At 32.4% G+C, this 24,450-nt stretch overlaps 2 protein-coding genes across 2 annotated transcripts; both read left to right on the forward strand.

The window, feature by feature from the left end:
* The first annotated feature begins 3,919 nt into the window (after positions 1 to 3,919).
* LOC111702966 (calcium-dependent protein kinase 1) lies at positions 3,920 to 14,435 on the forward strand. Its single transcript, XM_023474796.1, has 10 exons — positions 3,920 to 4,137; positions 4,945 to 5,014; positions 5,197 to 5,253; positions 5,319 to 5,563; positions 6,251 to 6,310; positions 6,940 to 7,087; positions 8,488 to 8,553; positions 10,639 to 10,702; positions 12,374 to 12,467; positions 14,174 to 14,435. The coding sequence occupies exons 1-10, from the start codon at positions 4,110 to 4,112 to the stop codon at positions 14,401 to 14,403; spliced, it is 1,062 nt and encodes a 353-aa protein (XP_023330564.1). The 5' UTR covers positions 3,920 to 4,109; the 3' UTR covers positions 14,404 to 14,435.
* Positions 14,436 to 16,432: 1,997 nt separating this feature from the next.
* LOC111702967 (arf-GAP with coiled-coil, ANK repeat and PH domain-containing protein 1) lies at positions 16,433 to 24,450 on the forward strand. The gene is made up of 12 exons (XM_023474797.1): positions 16,433 to 16,541; positions 17,110 to 17,182; positions 17,601 to 17,750; positions 18,559 to 18,871; positions 19,580 to 19,677; positions 20,346 to 20,537; positions 21,038 to 21,178; positions 21,583 to 21,654; positions 21,962 to 22,108; positions 22,162 to 22,812; positions 22,876 to 23,216; positions 24,166 to 24,450. The coding sequence occupies exons 1-12, from the start codon at positions 16,492 to 16,494 to the stop codon at positions 24,386 to 24,388; spliced, it is 2,451 nt and encodes an 816-aa protein (XP_023330565.1). The 5' UTR covers positions 16,433 to 16,491; the 3' UTR covers positions 24,389 to 24,450.

Raw genomic sequence — 24,450 nt, forward strand, 5'->3', positions numbered from 1 at the left:
TTATCAAATTCTAACTTGTTATCTCCCGGATTTGTGAATTACAAACTACGAAGGCTGAGAAACTTTCTTTATGTTTTCTAAGATAAAATGAGTTCCATAAACCTGAAATGAATGAAACCCTGGAGCACAGAAACTATAAAATAACTTCAAGTGACCCCCGTATTTAAAAATAAGTGGCATGTTCGATTCACAAACCAGAATTGATTCAACTGCAATGAGGAATAAATTGTTCTTTTTCTACATTAAAACGTTGTTAGTTTTGACAGAAAATCCTTCATTGTTTCTTCAAAATAAATCCGCAAGTCACTTTAAAAGCGAAACAACGTTTGAAGGAAATATTTTTTTTAGATAGAAAATCAACAATATTTCATTCTTTTTCAATCATGACAAAGATTTAAAGAGTACCGTTGTTAATCGGAAATGTCCCTCTAAAAATGGAGATTTTTTAGAGGATTTTTGAATAAAGTGGGTTCATTACTTTCATTTGGGTTCTTTTGCCTTTGTTGTCGTATCAAAATCCTTTTAAATCTCATTTTCGAGCAAAACAAATAGTTTTGATTTTACGGACAAATAGGATATAAATCAAACTAAATTGGAAACATTCTACAAAAAAACCAGTTTTTTCTTCTTAGCTCTACCATCAAGGAAATATGAATGAAAACGTGCAAAATTTCAATTCAAATGTGAAATCTGAAACTTATATGTGAGATGTATATTTGGAACAGTTAAAGGGAGAGACTGGGTAGACGACATGGTATATAGTTAAGCTGCGTGGAATTTATTAGGATTCATTTGAGACCTATGAGACGTTTTTCGGTGTATAATTGTTCAGCAAGAGGGTAAATTTAATCTGTGAAGTCCTCCCGGATTGTCCATGCTGTAGGGATGATTTTGAGAATCAGTTTAAAAAAATTGTTCAATAACGACGATGAAAAATGTAAGAACAATTTTTAAGTAAAATAATTATTTGTTTAGGAACTGGCTGAGAAAAAAATACTGACTCTTTTCATAGAAAATAAATAATCTTATTCAGTTATCGGTTCCTGTAACGTTCGATAGTTCACAAACGTTTTCCGTAGATTTCCTGAAACTTTTATTGAAAAGACGACATTTGAAAATTTTGATAAGTTTGCGAACAAATTAATAAAGAATAAGAATTTCAATATAAAAATGATAAAGAAATAATTAATTCTACCATTGATTTCTTCACAAATTTCTAGTTAGTTAATCACACTCAAATCCGTGTTCTCCAGATAGTGTTCGCCTGGCAATGCTTTCAAGAATAATTGTGTTAAATCTATTCTTCATTATTCAATATTCAACCCTGAACCCAAACTTTGCATATCATTAGATTAACTCAGCTGGGGAGGTGAAACAGGAAACTTATTAATTTTCTGCTAGAAGATAAGAAATAATTATAGACATTTTTGTCAGTAAGGTCCAAATACATAATTTAACAAAAACTGAATATAGTGTTTGGGGCATCCTTTTTTCTAGATGTTAGGTGTCACCTTTGTATTCAAAGAAAATTCAAAAATTAAAGGGAGTGTTCGCGAAAAAATGAAAGGGGTTAAGGGTATAGGCTTACGTCGAAAAATATTCGATTGCTATTAATCTTACTCCTATCTGTTGCGTGCATTGTATATAAAACAAATAAATAATATTATGAAATAACAAATAGCAGTATACAAATTAATCGAAAAAAATCGATAATTATAGGTTGTAAGATCTGAATGATTTGTTAGGAATTAAATTGATGTTTTTACAATCCGAGTTGAATATTGCAAGTTTCTGAATTTGTAAGGATGCTACGTTCTTCGGTATGAGTCGTGTTTAATCATTTTTTCCTTATAGACGCAACAGATAGAAGTCCGATTAAATGTTGAATATACTAGAGAGTTACAATATGTTGAATATACTAGAGAGTTTACAATATGTTGAATATACTAGAGAGTTTACAATATGTTGAATATACTAGAGAGTTCACAATATGTTGAGTATACTAGAGAGTTTACAATATGTTGAATATACTAGAGAGTTTACAATATGTTGAATATACTAGAGAGTTTACAATATGTTGAATATTACTAGGTTTAGAAAATTCTTAATCCACTGAGTATAACTAAGTTTAGTTTAACATTTGAGATCAAGTTGCGCTATAAACTCAGAAAAAGAGATTTTATAAAGTTTCAGATGTTTATACAAAAATCTAAAATATGTTTACTTTCTTGCAAGAGTAATATGGGTTGATAAACCAGGGAGGTTGCTTTGAGGTGCAGGTGATGGTATATTCTTTTTCAATTTTTTCAGGGAGAGGGAAGGCTGAATCACCCTGAGCTGAAAACTTTAGAATGCGATATCCTTAATCTCGATAACTTAATCTGAGTATCCAATGGACAAACTTTTGATTTTTTCTTTAACCGTTCTTTCTTGGATATAGTAGAGAACAAATCAAAAACCGGTTTTTTAAAATTAGAGAGTATATAACCTTAAATGGCGCGCAAAATTTTAATTTATCGGGTTCATATTCGCGACTCTGATTGGTTGAATTTTATACACTTTTCAGGATACAAGTGCAAGATTAGGTTAGTCTCGATATTAAGAAAAAGGAAGGATCAAGCATTGATCTCGATATCCACCATTCTAAAGTTTTCAGCTCTGATTACACTTTGTGATGAAGGTGTCAAGTTGAATTTTTGATAAACTTTTTATAAATACTTTTGAATGACACTTTTTTTTAAGTCAAGAGGCAGGTTATTTATAACTTAAGAAGTGTATTTTAGGCTTTTATTGGATTTAAACATAAAAGGAAAGGCGCTAAATCATAGTAAAATGTGCAGCTATATTTTTTTTCTCAAATCTTTACAACATTATCTTACTTCATCCAGATTCTGTTCTAACTACTCATGTTAAATTACAAATTAAGGATAAAGATTAGGGTTACTGTATACTGCGGTGCAAATGCGGGACTTCAGATTCAGTATTTACAAGCCTTTACTATCTTAAATACCTAAAGAATATATTAAAGGCAGGGGGGGGGGGTCATACAGGTTTTCTGCTTCATCTTAATTTAAAAATAAGCTTCTAGAGAAGTGATGAACCCAAAAGATTTGCATTTTAGATACTAAAGCTTAATTGTGAGAAATGCTAAAGGGACTGTAAGCGAAATTTCAAGTGATCATTCATGCAAAGATGGGGATGTGGATTCACGACGGTAGCACTGAAACCTATAACTAATCATTAATGTGGACCAGTTATTGTTGTGTTTCTAGGTTTAAAATTGTTTAATTCTGATAATTCCTCTAGGTTTTTCCCTAATAGGAAGGCGCAAGTCACTTTTGGAAAGAAACCAGAAGCGAAAATAATTAGTTTTCAAAATTACAAACATTGATTAATGCTTGATCAGACAAAGCATAATCACGTCAAACTAAAGTAAAATTAGTAAAATTGAAATATTCTATATTTTTAATCATAATTCCTCTTACCAAAGAGCTATTGAGAAGAACAAAAATGTTTTGAATCCATAATATGTAACAGAATTAATTGATTTTCGTACATTTAAGCGTTAAATCAGAACTAAAGGAGTAACTGAGTCACAAAGTTGTAAAAGTAATATCAATTGAATTTGACCTTCTCCTTCTGGTTAGTTTGCAGTGTTCACTCATGTTCATGGTACCGTTGTGAATTTGGCATTGCAGTCTTTTCATGGAGGGTCACTTGAAATTACGCGTACAATCCCTTTAATTCAGGATCAGAGAATAATTCTGTGATTTACAGAAAATATTTTATTTCTAGATTTTGTTGTTAAAGGAATTGTCGGCGTAGTATTATGTAGTATTAGCATTTTTTCAGAGTGTGTCATGAACGATTCACAACGGTACCCTATAAACTTTTTTCCATCAAAATCAAGTGGAAAAGTCTATTTTTTTAAATGAAATATTGAATCTTCGGATAGTTTTTTTATTACATAAAAGTGTAACAGATAATGTACTGTTCCAAATCGTTCTACCGCTCTTTGAAATTCCGAAAATTTGAATTAAATATTTAAAATCTCTTGTGTTGTTATTTACAAATTCAAATCTGTATCTCCATGTATTAAGAAACTAAAAATGAGACGAGAAGAACAATTTTCTAAAGGTTTTCTACATGTTTCTGAAACTATTTAAACATTCAGGAAAAAATTGAGCATTTGCAACAGGCTCTGATTTTTTAATCCCTTTATTTTTGCAACCTGATGGTGTAGACCCTTGATATTTCAAACCATAAGTTCTTTAAGGGACAAAATCTAAGTTTAAAATGTCACAGGTTAACATCATCAGATTGTTTTACATATTTAGAAATTAGAAATTTTGAGTTTGTGCACAAGCTCAGTTCCTTTGCTAAAAGAACATTGATAAAAAATAAAGAGAATAATAAAATTGGAATGTATAAAAAGAACGGGCTTGACGTAACTATTCGGCTTTATTTAAATTTTTAATTTAAATTCAATTATATCATTCTACTTTAGTTCAGTTTTTCTATTCTCTTTTAATCTCTGTTTCTCCATGTAAATATCAGTTTTATCACTCTCCTTCACTCAGTGGTTCTTAATCTAAACAGTTACCTTATCTTTCCTTTAATCTCTGGTTCTCAATCTAAACAGTTTATTATTCTCCTTTAATCTTTGGTTCTCAATCATTATTCTCCTTTAATCTCTGATTCTCAATAAATATTTCAGTTTCATAACTCGCCTTAATCTCAGATTCGCATTCTTAACAGTTTATTATTCTACTTCAATTTATAATTCTCAACTTAAATTCAGTTTTATCATTCTCCTTTAATCTCTGGTTCTCAATAACAATTTCAGTTTCATAACTCTCCTTAATTTCTGGTTTTCATCCTTAACTTAAGCTTTATTATTCTCCTTTAATTTTAGTATTGTATACAGAAAAAAGTACGTTAAAGATAGTGTTGATACAAGGAAACTTGAAGATATTATCTTGGAGTTCGGATTAGAAATTCCATATAGATCCAGGTTAAACTGATATTAGAGGTTTCATATAGATCCAGGTTAAACTGATATTAGAGGTTTCATATAGATCCAGGTTAAACTGATATTAGAGGTTTTATATAGATCCAGGTTGAGAGTCTTTCCAAGGATTTTACAAATCATAAAAAATTTACAAATTTTCTTTTCTCTATTTGTGCACTTTGCAGTTTCTCAATCACAAGAGCTGATATCATTGATGGGACTGATGAGGAAAAAGATCCAAGGTAAATTAATTTTTTACATTTTTTCTGGACATTATGTTTTTTTTAAATTTTCATTATGATATCAGGTTTGCAAACTTTCTCCATCCGCACAGAACAGTTTCCCAGACCTCGAGGTCAAAGTCGAGGTCAAGAATAGAGTCAGCAGGATCTCAAATATCCAGAGAATCCGTGTCTGAGATATCCGGTAGATCCATATCTTGGGTTTCAGGCGAATCCGGAGAAACTGTGTTCCAGGACGAAACCGTTTCAGTTGGAAGTGAAACCAATAAAACATTTACAGCTGGAGTAGCTGGAGAAGACAAAAATACAGGTCTTCCTTGGAATACAGTGGTTAGGGAGTGACCGGCAATTTATGGTGGTTGAACTGAGAATGTAGTAATGTGGAGAATTTTTTTAGGAATCATTTGAGACCTATGAGACGTTTTTACGGTGCATATTTGTTCAGCAACAGCGCAAATTTAATCTTTTAAATCCACATAGATTGTTCATTTTTGAGAGATGATGTTGAGAATCGGTTTTTAAAAAATTATTCAAAAACCGCGACGAAATATATAGTAAAAAATCTACAGTAAACTAATTATTTGTTAAAGAACAGGTTGAGAAAATAAAAATAAACTATTATCATCGAAAATAAGTTTCTAATCTTATTCAGTTATTGGTTTCTGTGATGTCTCATTGTTTACAAACATTTTCTGTAGATTTCCTGGATTTTTTTGAAAAGACGAAATTGTGCTTAAACTCAGTGAATGAATCCTAAACATTTTCTCCACAATACTACATTCTCAGTTTAACTACCATACATTGCCGGTCACTCCCTTTAATAAATTCTTCTTCTGCGCAATGATCATTATCATTATAATTATATTTAAAATAAACCTCATTTTTAAAATTCGGGATCGTTCAAATAGATTTTTGAAGTATTTGTGGATTTGATATTTTAATTATTGTGATCTGTGCTCGAAATAAAATTCTAAATCAAAAAAATTTATTTGTTTAGGCGGGTCAATATTGGACAAAATTTTGAAATCAAATTTTACAGACTATCTTCAAGATTTAGGAACTTAATATAAATAAAAGATCATTTTCAGAAAAAAAAACGCCATGGTAAAAAATCAAGTTATTCGTTCTGAACTTTTTCACAATGGGCATAAGCATTCAAGTTGTCATAATCTTAAGAAGAAAAATACGTTATTATAAGTTTTTATTGGCTTATTTCACGTTTGTATACTTTTTATAACAATTGAACAACAACATGTTCGATCCAACTAAAACTTAATTGGTCACAATTTGCAGCCTACTTTCTTGGAGTCCAAATAAAAACATTTAATCGGGCTAATGGTCATTTGTCATAAAATTTGCCTTTAGGGGAGAAAAGGAGAGTTGTTTCTTTAGCTATTAAATAATAAGGACAATCTTTCTTGTGAGAGAGGTCGAAATTTTTTTAGTTAATCTTTTCAGAAAGTATTAATCCGTATCTTTTGTAGTCCGACGGATTAAGATAATGTCTTAAATAATTCCAAAGGTTGTATCAATCCGAAGCCACAAAAATTGTCTCTTGACCAATGACAGATGGCGAAAATCCGTATAAACTTTTTTAAAGGATTAAACACTCAATCGGATGAAATCAAAAGTTTCAGTTGTTGCTATAGTTTAGGCGCTAAAGTTCCAACCTCAGATAATATTAAGTCCGGAGTCTTGAGTCTACCCGTATTGTGAGATTGATCAAATCTATCCTTGAGGTTGTATCCTTCCAACGAGAGGATAATATCAAGAGAGATCTGGAGATCAGTCCTGTAGTGCAGAACCAGGATCTTAGTCTTGAACACTATCAAAGGTTGGATTTTTTTGTCATGTTTTGTGTTTAAAAAATGCTTCAACTCAAGAATTTTTTCTGGAATTTTCGGGAATTTTCCTAAATCCTCACTCCGTGCATTCTTAAAATAAACTCTGGATTGTTCAGCAGATTGACCTATCCAACATCTCAAAACAAAACAGTTGAGCATATAACTTAAGATTTCACTCTCATATTTAACATTTTAACTTTGGTTTTCAGGATCTTATATTTTGATTATTTCAACAGGAACTCTGACATTACCTGATTTTTCCTACTGAGTTTACTGGCGTTTAAACCATTTACACTGACCACAATTACAGCAGCACCTAGAGGCAGCTACACAAGCACACTCGCTACATATCTGCGGTGTTTGTTTAAACTTTTTTCTAATTTGAATTACAAAAATCACAGAACAAATGTGGAATTATCAAAAAATGTTCTCCGCCAAGTTTAAAAACAACTTTTATTTTTTCTTAAACCAGTTGAAACTTGCTATCGGCAAGGATCGGACCTGCCAATAGTGGCTCCTGGTTTCACAGTTAGGAGAGCGCTGCGTAAAATTGCTCATGACTCATCCTACAGGGGAGTAGGGAAACAAAGGATTTAAACAGTTAAGAAGTGTGGGTTCTCTCTCTTCCACCCCCAATCTCTTGCTAGGAAACAAAAAAAAATGAAACTCAAAAACTAGAACCCCTGATAGGTTTAGAAGCCATGCACAATTATACAGTTTTTTTTCTCTGCTGGCTGTGAGGACTGGACTACTGTGGAAGATTCCACCTGATGCGGTTTAAGCCTTCAACTCCCCATTTTGCATAGGCGGTGCAACTGTAATGGTAACCTAAAATGCCGCGTAGTGGGCAACACTTTAAAACGAAGGAAAGAAGGGATATTCTACTGAAATCCCTCATACCCTTCCTCCTCCAAACTTTCTTATCTTTTTCCTCTCCTGCTCCATAACTCAATGTCACAGGGAACTACTTGGAGAGGTCTCAAACTGTAGAAAACAAGAAGAAAAGAATAAAGGAGTAACTGATTTGGGGCAAATGGGGATTCCCCCCCCCTCCCCTTCCGTCCAGCCAGGAAATATGATGCTGACTAACATGTGTGAACAGAACAGAGTTCATTAAAATAGTAATGCAGGAGCATCTCCAAATAGTTCTGAACTACCAGCCTTGCAACTGCTGGGATGTCCCAAAATTGTTTTATTTTTTTTTTTCAAAATTAGCCAAAACATGATGAAAAATGCACAAAAAAGAAGAAAATGGAGAACAAGAAATATAGAAATGTCAAAATATTTGCACCTGCTATCATCTAATTATTTAAAGAATATTGTTAAAATCAAAATAAAATATTTCTTTAAAAAAAATTTATACTTAAACAGAAACTACTATGTTGTTAAGGCTTGAAGATGCATTTTTACTTCATGACTCCGACAGAAAGGGTTTCATGACCAAATCTGAATTAAGGTGAGAGAACCTAAAATCTGTAAAATAGCAAGACAATATTTAAACATTTTAATGTTTATTTGATGTTGTTATAAAGCAAAAACTGCATGTTGAGTGAATTGGGTGTGTTTTTTATTCATAGGACTACTTAAGATCAAAACTTGAGTTCTAACAGTTGTCTTCCTATTTCAAAGCATTATGTAAGACTAGCTCAAATGCCTGTCGAATTTTTGAAAAAATGGAATTTAAAAATAGTTTATTAAAAAATCAAATTTTCTAGCTTAGTTACCCCCCACGGAACCCATGGATTCCCTCAAAAAAATTCAGCCAATTCAAAAAAATTGTGATTTGCAATGCCTGGTAAAAAATTGTATGTTTTTTGTGCAACTCTCCTGTCTGGTGTTTTTTTTCAATATTTTTTGAAAATTTGTAAATTTTGTTATGTACTCCAATGGCCTAAAAAAATCCGCGAACCTTTTTTCTCTCAAAATCAAAAGTTCAGAAAAACAAAAATGTGTAAAATATTTCTATTAAAATCTAAAAATTTTTAAAGATTGAATCACAGAATTGCAGAAAATTTGCAAAATTGTAATAAGAAAATTCGCAATTTTCTGCTCAGGTCTAACTAAGAAGAAATGAACTAGATAATTTAAATAACTTTTCCTTAAAATTAGACCAGAACTAAATATTGTGAATCTAGTTATTACAATTTTGCCAATTTTCTGTGATTCTGTGATTGAATCTTTAAAAAATTTTATATTATATATATATTTAATAGGATTTATTTATATATATAAAAGCTGAGAGGTGAGATTAAACACTTTATAACAGAGAAAACGTAAAAAAATATTTTACGTTTAATTCAAAGTTTGATTTTCATCCAGTATTCATGCAGCCTCATATAACTAGATTAGCAACATTTTTGTCGAAAATAAAAAATAAAAAATTTATGAATTCTTTCCCGGAAATTTGCAAAAATAAACTTAAATCCACAATAATATGAAAATAATGAAAAAAGTAAAAAAGAGGGATTTTTACTAATAGAATTTTCTTTATATTTCTAAAATCTTGTCAAAATATAAAACTAACATCAAAACTAGAATCATTTAATAAATGTAAAACACATAAGTTTATGCATAAAAAAATAGTGTTATAATTACAGATAAACCCTAAATATTAAATACATCGAAAGACTTTATCAAATGCCGTATTCTTCACTTTCTGATAATGATAATGATCTGAAGCTCTTTAAAACTGTTCCCGCATATTCATTTCCGTAAAATAATATAAAACCCATTGAAAAATTTTCAAGACGACATTTCATAAATTCTTTCGATGTATTTAATATATTTAGGGTTTAACTGTATGAAAACTTCTCCATAGTGTCTGAAGCAAAATCATGGATATTTATTCTATTGATACTTTAGGCAAAGCTTTTAAGGGTACCGTTGTAAATTGGACATGACATTCGAACAACTTAAAATTTCGTTAACAGTCCCTTTAATGTTGTAAATATCTATCAAAATAGATTTATGGCATTTCAGGTATATACCACACCCCGGATTAACCAGAGTGTGCAGCATTCGGTTTGAAATCAAACGTATTTTTGTCTATAATTCAACAATCTTTTACCTTACAGATTTGTTTATTCTATACTTTTTCATTCAAAATGCATATGCCGACAAATGTACCCAAGAAAAAAGGCTAAAAAATTATTTTTAATGGGTCACATTGTGATCGAAAGTCACAGCTTTCTGGCGCGAATATTGACAGAACCGTTAAATCCACGTGACCATATACATGGTTACTTGAGAGTTGTTATTCCTACATCTCTCTGCTGCCATGCATTTGAAAAAAAGCTTTTTTCTTTGAGTAAACCATTAAAAGACTTGTTTGAAGGCAGGAGACCAAATCTAAGATTCAGATCGTCATATTTAAAGAGAGTTTTGGTCGTCTTTTTAGTCTCATTTTTGTGAATAACCTTGTATGTAAACTTGCCAAATTTTTTCAAAATTGATTAGAGTTGTTCTCATTCAAATCCGCTACAAAACCAATACTAAAAGAGTTAATACCCTGGCTCTGATATAATATTATTCCTGTTTGAAGATCCTGTTTACTGGTTCTTGGACAAAACCCAACGGAGCAGGAGATGTGGAAGTTACTGGCTCAGGTTCAATTTTATCTTATTATTATTATATACTAGCTGAAGTGCCCGACGTTGCCCGTGGAATTAAAAAAATTAAATTTTCCAGAAAAAAAACGATTTTTTGAAAAAACTAAATTTTGATTTTTGAAAAAAAAATCTCAGCCAATTCGGTCCAGCCGTTTGGATAGCTCTGGCTATATATATATATATATATATATATGAGCGAAGAGGTTTTAAATATAGATTTATTTCGTTCACATAACGGTACAATAGATTAAATATAGGATATTTGAATTTTCAAACTACAAGACGTTCGTAAATGATATGTATAATATACAAAATAAAAGCTAGTAACAACACAATAAAATAACATACAGAGTGTCCCAGCAAACAGATTTTTTAATTAGCTTTTACAGTCGATTAGTTGCTTTGTTTTGAACGTTCCGAAAATATCTTCTCTAACACTTAGAAAACTACGAGGATTGTGGAAAATATAAATCAGGCCAAATTCTAAATAATTACTTAGTAAATCTTGAAGGAGTATTAGTTTTCAAGAAGGTTTTAGAACTTTTAAGTCATGCTCACGATCAGCTTGTATTTACTTTGCACGCACTACTTAGAAAAATGTTTCATAGATAAGACAATGACAAATGATACACAAAGAAAAACTAGTTTTCTTATAATACCGTTAAAAATAACAGTTTATCAGTTTATTTTATAAAATAAAATAATTTACCTTATCTATAAAAATTTTTAAGAATCTGTTTCACCATTATTTTTTCTCTTTCTATAAATTATCGTGTCATGAAATGACGTATCTATAAAACAAAAATCCTGTCTATGAGATGTCCTGTCCATGAAATCTCCTGTCCATGAAATGTCCTATCTATAAAATGTCCTGTCTCTGTAATGTTCATCTATGTCCCATACACCATTGTATAGTGTTCGTTTATGGGCTAAAAAATACTGCAAACAACTCACATATCCAACAATATAGAAATTAATCCATATGATTTATAAAAAAAATTAATTACAGCACTGTAAACTCTAGTTCTATTCAAGTACTGGGCTGATGTGCAGTACACATACAGACTAAATAAGTCCAAGCGGGACAGTACCAGGGAATAGGAATAAAGGGAAAGGAAATGGCTTTGGTCTGGCATGAGTTGCACTGCTTTGCAGACCAGTACTTTAAACTAATACACACTCTTTTGGTACAGACACACAACATGATTACAGTCAAGGAAATTGCAGAACAATGTTGTCAATTATAATTAAACTTAAATAACGACTATATTTGTTGTAAACTTTAATCAAGTTATATTCTTTGAATGAACATTTGGCTTATAGTGTTGACTTAAATATATAATTAATATGCTACATGTATATTAAACTTGTTTCTAAGTTTAAACAATTAACAATAGACAAATGTACTCTCCTAGACTGTACAAATACCGAGATTCGTATGTACTCTATATACCTACAGTACACATCTTTGGTACTTTAAACTAACACCCACTCTTTTGGTACAGACACACACGCACATGACGTTTCCGCCCCCTGGTCAGTACACCATATGAATTTAAGATCCTCTTCTAGAGAAATTTATGTGACAACACGTGCAATTTTCTTGTTCGCTCTAAGTGTACAGTATCGTTGTTCAATGTTCATGGTGTAAAAAAAGAAATAATTAAGGTTGATGTTGAGCACAATGGAACTCTAGATTTTGACGAGTTTTTTGATTTAATGACATCATTGATGACAGGCTGGAACCCGGAACAGGATCTAGGTAAGGTGCTCTGCAAACTAAACAAGAGGTGGTCAACTTTAAACTAATTACCTTTGCGTCTTTGTGACCTCGTAGCTCCTCAAGTTATGAAAACGCATTAAAATGAGATAAACAAATTTATCAAAACTTTACTTTTCTTTTCAATGAGAAGTGTTATGATTGAAAACATACAAGATTTCAATATTAAAAGGTGTTCAATATAAATTGAGACTTTAGAAAAAAACGTTCTTACACTCACGCTACTCATTCATCTTCAAACTTACACTGTTGAATTTGTAAACACATCTCAATAACGCTATTGAGCTTAGAATTCATTGTCTTCAGATTCCTGAGCACGGGCAGCCGTAGTACATTTGAATTTCCGAGCCGGGTCAACCTTTCCGATCCCAGTTTGTACTGTATCACCAAGACATTGGGTAAATGAAGCAGACACTCAATAGGACTAGCCAGTCAAGTTTGACGGGGTCAGACTTTAGGTTGAATTTACTTTTACTAAAGGGTCAGAGGTGCGTGTGAGAGAAACATTGTTATCAGTTGCTTTTGGAAGCTTAATTTTTAACAGTCTGAACAGTCTGTGGCAGAAAATTTCCCTTTTAGAATTGGCAAGCGATATTAAAAGCTTCTCTGGGTGATAAGCTTTTGACTTAAGACAAATGTGAGAAACATTGTCTCTGGGAATGTATAAAAATATTTTTTCCATTAATGCCCTTAACCTTCAGGGGAAAATATAAATTTATATATTTCATTAACAAATGAAGATGCTCCAAAATCAGGAAAAAAGTGTGTGCGTAAAGTTCTTGTTCCTTTAGCTCTGCTAGCTTTACCCTGGGACCCTGGGCGAGCTGGGGACATGATTTTTGTCTCCAGCATTTGACATCATCCAATTGAAGAGTTATGTGAGCATATTACTTTGAAATTTTTTTAATGCAATTTTTCTTCTGGACACTTCTTTCTTTTGTACAGCTTCTTAATTATCGGACGTTTCACTGTTGAAGGAGGTAATTTCTCAGCTTTCCGACCAGTTCCAATTTTCCTTTTCCCCCCTAAACCTACCTCCTCATACCTCAGAACCTCTTTCATGTCCTTAATCTTCTTTGTGACAGAATTTTCTTCAAAAAAATGCAACCAATTTGTTCTCAGGGCACAGGTGGCTGATCTTCACGTTTTTTTTTTTATTTCCATATTGGTGGACTTACTATTTTATAAGTTCTTTAAAAAAAAAAGAGGACCCTGATATCTTTCAATTTGACGATCTGAATGTTAGATTTGATCTTCTTCCTTCAAATTCTTACTGGTTTACAAAAGAAGAAAACCTTGTTTTAAAATTCAGGGAAGCGTAAATGTAATGTAAAAAGAACTTAATAAATTCCGCACACTCTTCTCTGAAGTCTCATCCTTTTTGGGTAACCCTGTTTATCTACATATCACTGTAAAATTTTATAGTGGGATTTAAAAGTCTATAATATCTGAAAATTTAGAAAGTAGTTTTCTGAAAAGCTAATCATGGTTTTTAAAGGGAAAATGCAACACTTTTACAAGCGTATTAAAGGGAGTGTTAAGTAAAAATTAAAGTTGTCTGGGTTAATATGTAACATTATTTGCAATATATCAGAGCAAATTATGAAAATAAATTTTTTTGGCGACCGAAAAATGTCTAATTTCGTGAACACTCTCTTTAAGATGATATATTACTTAAAATGTTGAAGGTACATGTTGGAGAGCTCTGAACCCTAGAGGGAAGAGCAGGATAAATTTGACCAACCTTATCTTCATACTCAGCAACTATGGAGCAAGGATTAATAAATCGGAACTAGATGAGATCTTCAACCTGAAGCAGAATAGAGAGAATGCAGAAAATACAGAGAATACAGATCTTGAGTTTATTTCATTTAACCAGTTTCTTGCATGTGTAGTGGAACCTGTAAAGGAGAATTGAGATATAGAAGTAAAATAAATTTCTAAATTTTATTTAAATATTTCATAATTCATGCCACAACCCCCAAAATAGTGTACAAACCTTTGATGCCTCAAACTTAGATTAATTGACATAAAAGAATATCTAAGGTCTAAAGACATTGGGTTGGAAAGATAAAGAGATTAGAAAATCAGAGTTTGCGGCAAAAACTCAATTCCTTTACTTCTATTTTATAATGGTATCAAATACGGATGATTAAAAAACTAATCTGGCGTCCATCTGACAAAAAATCTGAAATGATTGAACGAATATATGACAAATATATTCAAACAATGAAGATACGACTCCAAGAAGAAAATAGAAGGATAAAGTGCAGAGGTTGCCAAAATCTAATAAAATATAAGCAAAATATCTCTCTGCATTAAAGTTTTATTTTCTCTTGTCTTCATGTATGCAGAAAACTGTTTGTTTTCCTCTCAGCTTTTTTCTATTTAACTAAGCTTCAGGGCGCTTCACGCTCATATTCAATTTCAATTATGAACATTTTCTCTTTGTATACACTGGAAAACAAAAATAAAAATGTCCGCGGATTTTATAAAATTTAATGAAAATTGAATTTTGTTGGAGGCTACTTTTTGAAATTTTTACCATCCATGAACGTCTCTGGGGGTCATGTGAGGTCCCGCACAAAATTTGGGCCCGACCGTTTCAGCCGTTTTGACGTTTATTGAATACAAACGGACAAACAGACAGACAAACAAAGTATATATAGATATAGATTTAACCTAGTTTTTTTATTAAAATATAATTCTTTATCAGGGTGATATTAGAATAAAATAAATAAAGTCCCAGAAAACTCCGGAATAAGAAGAATACTTTTAGACCCAAGTTGTCTTGAAATAGCTCTAGGCACATAAAACACAGCCATTTGCATTGTAAATAACCCCATTTAACTTAAAATGTGGTTTAAAAAGTTACTAGTTACACTATATATATATATATATTGCCTTGTACAACAACATCAAATTCTCTTTATTATTTGCATTGTAAATAACCCCATTTAACTTAATATGTGGTTTAAAAAGTTACTAGTTACAGTATATATTGCCTTGTACAACAACATTAAATTCTCTTTATTATTTGCATTGTAAATAACCCCATTTAACTTAATATGTGGTTTAAAAAGTTACTAGTTACACTATATATATTGCCTTGTACAACAACATTAAATTCTCTTTATTATTTAACTTAATATGTGGTTTAAAAAGTTACTAGTTACACTATATATATTGCCTCGTACAACAACATCAAATTCTCTTTATTACTTGTAGTGTAAATAACCCCTTTAACTTAATATGTGGTTTAAAAAGTTGCTAGTTACACTATATATATTGCCTTGTACAACAACATCAAATTCTCTTTATTATTTGCATTGTAAATAACCCCTTTAACTTAATATGTGGTTTAAAGTATACTTCGTGCTCAAGTGTATTATATGTATGTTCCTTCCATGATTGCAGTCCTAATATGAAATACGTATGAGTTAAATATAGGCAAACCCCATTCTTAATTCTACCCGGCCTACTGCATTCATTGGTTTTAATATTTTTTGAGAACCGTCTTTCTGACCACGTCCTTAAACCCATTTCCTCTCTTGTATGTATTAAATGTCTTTTTTTCGACTTCGAAATGCGCACCCTTCAGCAGGTGGGCCGGGTGGTGAGGTTCCTCCCTGCATTCTTAATTATAAATAAGGGCGTCTGCAATGTTTTGTGCCGCGTCGTGTTTTAAGCCTCATAAACCTAACTCCTTGTCCTTACATCCGCGATAACACAGAGCCAGTAATCAAAACATTACTTCCTTCCTTCTGGCTCAACAGTTTATAGAATCAAACCACTGCACTGACGATTATGACTCACAAACCTTAGTTCTTTGTTAGTTTTCGTTTCAACTGTTTTAATTTGAGCTATTTCTTGCTAGCCATGCAGTTGTAAATTTTCAAAGAAAAGGCGCGTGCGCGTATAAGGTGACTTCAGCCGTTCCTTAACTGCTTTTGAACATTTTTTGATGAAATCTTGATTTTAATTTTAGACGGAATTTAGACAGATAATGCCAGCCCCGGTCATTGATTACATAGAATGCTTGAAGGATTCTCCAAGGTAATTTTTATATCTATGAAATGGTTGGAATTTAACGTTTTTAGTTTTTTGTAAGTTCTAAGTCCTGTGACCATATTTAATGGTTTTGAGCTACTTCGCTGAACTACCTTCTGCCGGTTCAAATTTTGACCACCGATTTAGGATTTAAACCGGTAGTAAGCAGTTTATCGACTCCTAATATTCATCAAATTCAGCACCAGTTTAAACCCGTACAATTAGGAAAGTTGGATAAGAGTAGGAAAAGAAGGTAGAGAATTTATATAACGAAGACAGATACCTTATTGCAAATTAATAGAGCAATAATTTCAAATCAATGGAGCACTTATTACAACGAATCAATGGAGCACTTATTACAGATTAATATTTAAACGTTTAGGATGATAAATTATAATAGGAACTTGGACCATAGGGTTTTCTTTGAAATTGATATTTTAATTGGGTTTGATTGTATCTAATTTAAATTGATTTTTAAAAATTTTTTAAGAACAAAAAAATTATTAACATTTTAACTGTTATTTCGTTCGGACACAGTTTTTATTCATAAACTCGTTTTTTTCTATATGTAAAGATTTCGTCAGCAGTTGAATAATAATGAGAATAGTCTGGATGAACTTGAAACTAAGATGGAGAAACTTCTCAAGGTAAAATAATAAAAATGTATTTTTAAATATTAAGCTGCAATAAGTTTAATTATTCATAAAAATTGGTTTGATAAACTTAGAAAACTTAGAAAATGATGAAAAATTATTGTTAAAAAGGTAATATGTCAAATCGAGTTTACGTTAAATTGATATGCTAAACTACCCCAAAATAACTACAGGGTCACTCCAAAAGAATGAGACTGTAAAGGCGATCTAATAATGTTTTAATATAAGACGCCGACGGTTAAATTTAGTAATTTTAGCCTCGAACCTAGTTTTTAAATGTTTACTTTTTGAATTGGCAAAGAAAGAAACAATTTTAAAGCTGCGGGGAAACCTGTAAGTAAGGGAAAAAACTAATTAGAATTATTAAAGTCGTCTTTAAGTGTTAGTGGTTAACCCTTTATACATTGATTAGTCGTGTAACACAATGACTGAGAGTGGACGGAACTATATCAGTAACCAGGCGATGTTTATCGCCAGCTTGTGGGAGCTGAGCTCATACTTTTCCGCAGACCAGGAGACAACTACAACTTCTTTTCTTAACAAACTTATTCAAACTCTTCAGGTACAAAGGTTAAATGTTTAACAGCTCATGAAATTAACGATTAAATGTTTAACAGCTTATGAAAATAACGGTTCAAGGTTTACCAGCTCATGAACATAAAGGTTCAAGGTTTAACAGCTCTTGAACATAAAGGTTATATGTTTAACCGCTCATTAACACATAGGTTCAAGGCTTTACATCTTCTTAACACATAGGTTCATGGTTTAACTGCTCATAAACACAAAGGTCAAGGTTCAACAGTGCATGAACACAAAGGTCCTAGGGTTAACAGCTTATTGACACAAAGGTTGAAGGTTTTACAGGTCATGAACACAAAGGTTCAAGGTTTAATAGCTCATGAAAATTAAGTCTCAAGATTTAACAGCTAATGAAAATAAAGGTTCAAGGTTTAATAGCTCATGAAATTAAAGGTCTAAGATTTAACAGCTCATAAACAAAGAGGTTCAAGATTTTAAAGCTCATGAACAAAAGTATTAATCAGATATTAAACATAAGGGTCTGGTTCAAATTTAACATATTATTATAATATATAAGGGTTCAAGATTTTACAACTCATGAACACAGGTTTAAGGTTTTAAAGCTCATGAACAATTTATTAATCAGAAAATGACGGGGTTTCTTCTCCTTAGTACAAAGCATTTTATAATTTAAGTTTTAAAAGAGCGATAGGGGGGGGGGGGGTAAAAGAACAACGCAAGACCTCCCGGAATGTTTAAACTGGTCTTGTGTTCCTTCTTCTTTTACCTTGTACGGCTTGTATAATTATTTTTAGTAAATATTTTGACCTCAAATTTTTTAATTTCTTTAGGAAGCGTTGAAATTTCAAAATGTGATAATTGATCAAACTAATAGCGCAATAAACAAATCATTGTCAAAGTTCCTAAAAGAAGACATGAAAAAGATGAGAGAAACTAAAGGATATTTTAACAAGATCTCTAATGATCTTGACTCTGCTTTGAACAAGAACAGTGCAGCGTCTAAAGGACGAACTACTGATCTAGAGGATACGAGTAATCTATTGACGGCTACTCGATCCTGTTTCCGGTATACCGGGATGGATTATGTTTATCAAATATCTATGCTTCAATCCCAGAAACGCTACATCATCCTGGATTCTTTAGGTAATGTGGCATTTAATTCACAAAAATCAACCTTTAGTCATATTTATATGGTTCCCAGCTAAGGTGCTCAGTTAACGAGTAAATGCATAAACTGGAAATATTTGATATGATTTTCAAACCTTTCATTGTAAGCTAGAAGCTAGTAAGCGTCGTTTTATCCTTTGTTATATATATTCTTTGCGTGTCTGTCTGTCTGTCTGTCCGTTTGTATCCAATAAACGTCAAAACGGCTGAACCGGTCAGACCCAAATTTTTGGTGGGGCCTCACATGACCCCAAGGAAGGTTTATGAATGCTCAAAATAAAAAAATTTGTATCTTCAGTTTTTGATTTTTGTAAAAAGTGCATGAAAAGATATATTAAATCTGCAATTTGGTTTTTGTTTTATATTGTACAAAGATAAGATGCCCACAGACAGAGCCACAATTAAAAGTTGAAATAATTATAGTTTGTTATAAAACACTCAGTTATTTATTGACTGTTTAGTGACAAATCTGAGAAGTTATAAATATATTTTATTTCTCATAACTTTAAAAATATTCCACCAATCATATTCCTAAACGAAAATACGAGCCAAAAATATTTTGCATAGCATGATAAAAACAAACTAAATTTAAAACTATGCCATCCCTAGTTAGGTTCCTATTAGCAAGATGGTTAAAGTTTTCAGGCAAAGATTCCAGAAAATGTCAAAATGTTTGTCTTTTAGGCAACCTGGTCTCAACCTACAAAACCTTCTTCAGACAAGGATTGGATCTGTTTGGTGGGATGGATCCATTCTTAAAATCCTTAAATTCAGAAATAGAGGTAAAAATAGGGATATTTATTTTCCAGGGGGGGGGTGGATGATACTTATACCCAAAAATACATATATTAGATTAGAATTAGATAAGATGTTTATGTTTGTAAAGTTTTAATGTTGGAAATTAATGGGAATTTTATTGTTGTATAAATAACAGCTGTTTCTGAACATAAGATAATTAATATTTTCAGAAAAAGTCAGTGAAATATCTGAAACGCTTGTTGCATTTTATCTGCGAAAATTTTCTCTTTGGTCATTATTGAACAATATACCTGGATTTTGTCTTTTTTGCTCGAGAAATCCTCGACTAGAAAAAGCACGACCATAGAGTTAAAGTTTTAATTTTTATGACTTCTAAATAAACAATTATCATCGGTTTGTAGAAAGAAGGTCAAAAAGTACAATTTTGAATCATTCATTTTTTTTAATGAAATCCGACTTTAAAATTGTAAACCAAGGATCAAAGACAAAAACGTCAACTAAGGCCTAATAAATTCGTGAAAAAAAGCAAACGAATTAAATAGAAAATTGAGTAAACGTACAAAAACCTAAAAGTAAACTTTTTTCAGTAACTAAATTTTGAAACTTTTCTCTTTGTGTTGATTCTATTTTCAGTCAATGATGTAACCAATGCTTAGAACTTCAATTCTTAAGTGTTGATTTTTATTTTCAGTCAATGAAGGCCCAGACCCGTGCTTTAGAGAAGAACCTGGAGAAGCGCCATACCTATGTAACCAAGGACGATGATCTAGTTCTAGCAGAGACCAAGGGAAAACCGATCAACGTGGAGGGGTATTTGTTTAAACGAGGACAGAATGCTTTTAGAACATGGAACCGAAGATGGTTTTATCTGGACAGTAATAAGGTAAAGGCTCTTAGCGAAATCCTTGTCTTTATAGCTTGGGAAATTAGAATTTTTGTTATTGTTTTTAACATTTAAATATTTACAAAGGATAATTAGATAAAAAACACCTTGGTCGAGAATCTGAAAACTTTTAAAAATAAAAAAGGACAAAAAACCTTGATATTAGACTAGCTTATTGTTTCAACCTAAGACTTAAAAACTTGTGAGCTTTTTACCTTGACATTTTGTCTTGATAATTTCCTCCCTTCTTTTCCTGAGTAATTTGTCCGTGTCACCCCTAGCTCCCTCTCCTAGCTACGAGACAATTTTGCCAAGAAAAATAGTTTTTCATTTTAGGTTGAGACGGAATAAAAAAAAAATTAATCAAACATTCAAACACAGTTAATAATATCACTTTTCTCCGTAATACTAATTTTTTAATTTAAAAAAAATATATTTTTTATTTTCATTAGTTTTATTTTAAAACATAAAAAGTTGAATAATGTTATTGTTTACGTCAGCTTTGCTACGTGAAGAGGAATGGCGAGGAAATAACAGTAATGGAGGATGATCTGAGAATCTGCATGGTTCGACCTCTTAATGAGATTGATCGAAGATTTTGCTTCGAAGTGATTTCTCCGACGAAATCCCACGTCCTCCAGGTGCAAATTTACATTTTTATTCGATAAGCACTATTATTACTTCTAATTTTGTGCGTGTTAAGTGTCTGTCATCATGCTAGCTAACAAATTGCAAGAGTTTATTTTTGCACTGTTCTTTTTTTGGAGGGTGGGGGAGGTTAAATTGAAACTATATACCTCTTTCTGGCTGTTCTAGAACTCGCTGTATTTTTATGTTTAAAAAACGTTTTTCAATCAAAAGACGAATTTCAAATCATAAAATGGCATTAAAACTAACATTTTTCATTGGTTCAACAAATCAGTAAACCTTAAAGAAATGTTCATGACCCGGATCCGGATCCGCATCAAAATTAAATTGATTCAAGCACTGATATGAATAATTATGTTAAGTATTATTATTTGATAATGTTTATATTTCGTCTAAGGCTGATTCTGAGATTCTATACCGATTATGGATGTCAAGCCTTCAGCAGGGTATATCCTCAGCTCTACATGAGGTTTATATTAGTTATATTCCTTATCCATGGGCGCAACTACAGATGGGGGGGGAGGAAGGGGGGCTGTGTAAAGGCATTTAACAGGTGTAGCTTATTTCGTCCCCCATGCGTACAACTCAATACTCAAATTTCGCACTTAGCTCTGTGGGCAAAAGATGATGCTGGGAAATATCGTGTATATTGTTTCTATACTATTAAAATAAAATAAATTGTGATTTTTAAAAACTGTATCGGTTTTGTCCTTCTTTTCTCATATTTATCTGTTTTTGTGTGAGATTTTATTTTGCTTATTTTCGTATTTACCCAGGCGATGTCTCCGGAGGTTGTGGCAAACGTGAGCGGAGCGATCCAATGGGAGGATTCTGATACCGAGGAGGCTCAAGATAGTAAACTAAGGCAGAAACCAACCTCTCAGAGGAACGCAAATCAGATTCTAGATATACCTGGCAACGAGGTCAGTCATTTGGATTTTGTTCTCAAGAACATGTTTTTAATAAAAATGTTCAGGTTTGTTGTGATTGCTCTGATCCTAAACCTCAATGGGCTGCGACCAACTTCGGGATTACGCTTTGTATTGAGTGTTGCGGAATCCATCGCTCCCTTGGCGTTCATATCACTAAAGTCAAGTCAATTACGCTGGACGCCTGGGAACCAGAGATACTCAAGGTTATGGCAGAGCTGGGGAACAGTATTGCCAACAGGATCCTGGAGAACCAGGTCGGAGATCATATTAAACCTGGACCTGGAGCAACCAGACCTCAGAGAGAAGCTTGGATTACGTTGAAGTACAAGGAGAAGGCATTTGTGAACAAGGATATTTTTAAAGGAAAGGAAGTTGAGGATAGTGAAGGATGGATTGTCAACAAGTTGCGCCGAAGAACACGGATCAAGAAAGAGAAGACAGAGAAGGCTACTGAGAAAGAGAAAAGAACCTCAGATGAGAAGGATGTTGATACTTCTGCTGCAGATGAGGATGAACCAAGCCTCCTTGAGTCTGTGCTGAGAGCCAGCACTTTGACCAGTAATTCTAAGGAGTCTACTCCATCAGGTTCAACTGTATCTCTTGTTAAACGACGTATTCTAAACACTGAGGTTGTTCTGTTTGGTGGGAGTCTGGGTAAACATCATGTAGCTAGTGTAGAACTAGACAGTGATCAGGTTAGTTGGATATTTTACTTATTTTGACACTTCTATATTTTTTCCTAATACTTTTCTCTCCAGGAATCAACTGATGGAGAAAGTGAAACTAGTTGGAATCCTCCGGTAGACAGTGTAGCAAACCTTACTCCGGAGCTTCTACTCTTCAGAGCTGCCAGAGCACACAATCTTCCCGTCATGCTGGAGGCACTTGCTCTTGGAGCAAACATGGATTGGAAATACCGTGGGGAGCTGATGCAAGCTCCGATACATCAGGCTGTCTTGTCAGGAAGTGTTATGTCGACAGAGTTTCTTATTTTGAACGGAGCAAAGACGGGAGCAGCAGATGGAGATGGGAACACTCCTCTACATCTCGCTGCTTTACATGGAAATACGGGACAAGTTTGTCTTCTTCTTAAACACAGGTTGGTAGCTCCAGATAAGGAACTCTTCTTATCTGGATTTTAGTATTGTTTTCCAACACTTCAAAGTAAACAGATTTTTTATCAATTGGCAAATAGGTTTCGGGCTTGTGTGCTTTATTTTTGCTTTAAAGTTAAACATTTTATTCTACTATTTTTACATAAAAACATTTACATATGACATTTTGATATAATATAGATATATGTGATGATTGATTTTTAAGTTTACATTTCCAAGTTTAACGAATTTCTACTGTGATTAAGCATAATTTTTGTTTTCATTGATTGCATTTAAAGATAAAAGAAGATATATTTTAAAATTATGTATTTTTATAAAAAATTGATCTCGACGAATTAAAGTTCAGGGAATAATATTATTCAAATTTAATGATTGTTTAACCTGAACGATAAATATTAGTTATATTTTTAGCTTTATATGTACTGATAAAATAAAATCATATTTAAGATATTAAATAAATAAATGATAAAAATTAGATTAATATTTAGTCAGAATTCCTGTATCTGACACCCCCCCCCCCAAGTTAAGCGCAATTTTATGTGACCCTCTATGTAAGGATGGTCAAGCCCGATCGGGCATTGCCATCTTTGCATGGAGGGTCACTTGAAATTACGCTTACAGACCTTCTATATGTATACTTTGCTTTTCTGTTTGTTTGTTTGTTTGTCCGTTTGTATCCAAAACACGTCAAAACGGATAATCCGATGGTCCGATCGGGGCCAAATTTTGTGAGGGACTTCACATGACCCCTAGGGAAGTTTTATAAATGCTCAAAATAAAAAAAAATCCTGTCCCAACAGATGTTGATTTTTGTAAAATTTCGAAAATGCGCGAAAAAATATTATTAATCCTCCAACTATTTTGTTGTTGTTTTATTTTGTACAAAGAGAATCCGCACGGATAGAAATAGAAGTTATTAAATAATTGTTTCAGAGCTGATCACCATCTGGTTAACAACTCCGGACACGAACCTCTGGATATCGGAGTAACCAATTCTGACGCGGATATTGTGACTCTTCTCCGGCTTGCCGCACTAAACGAAGAAATCCGCGAAAATGATTTTACAGGAGACGATGACACATTCAACGATGTGGTTCAAGAGTTTTCACAGATGGTTTATACACACCCGGAGAGATTAAATAGAAACAAGAAATAAGTTTCACATATAAATTTTTATTTTAGTTCGGAAAGAAATTTTGGAATAGATTTGGTGTGAAT

The sequence above is a fragment of the Eurytemora carolleeae genome, unplaced genomic scaffold (assembly GCF_000591075.1).
Source record: "Eurytemora carolleeae unplaced genomic scaffold, Eaff_2.0 scaffold522, whole genome shotgun sequence".
Lineage (NCBI taxonomy): Eukaryota > Metazoa > Arthropoda > Copepoda > Calanoida > Temoridae > Eurytemora > Eurytemora carolleeae.

Excerpts from the sequence above, each read along its gene's own strand:
- LOC111702966 (XM_023474796.1), top strand. The coding sequence starts at position 4,110 with ATGAGACGAGAAGAACAATTTTCTAAAG. Across the intron at positions 7,088-8,487 it reads AGTCTTGAACACTATCAAAG|GCTTGAAGATGCATTTTTAC; the intron begins GTTGGATTTTTT and ends TATGTTGTTAAG. Across the intron at positions 10,703-12,373 it reads TGTGGAAGTTACTGGCTCAG|GTTGATGTTGAGCACAATGG; the intron begins GTTCAATTTTAT and ends GAAATAATTAAG.
- LOC111702967 (XM_023474797.1), top strand. The coding sequence starts at position 16,492 with ATGCCAGCCCCGGTCATTGATTACATAGAATGCTTGAAGGATTCTCCA. Across the intron at positions 18,872-19,579 it reads CATCATCCTGGATTCTTTAG|GCAACCTGGTCTCAACCTAC; the intron begins GTAATGTGGCAT and ends TTTGTCTTTTAG. Across the intron at positions 22,109-22,161 it reads TAGATATACCTGGCAACGAG|GTTTGTTGTGATTGCTCTGA; the intron begins GTCAGTCATTTG and ends AAAAATGTTCAG.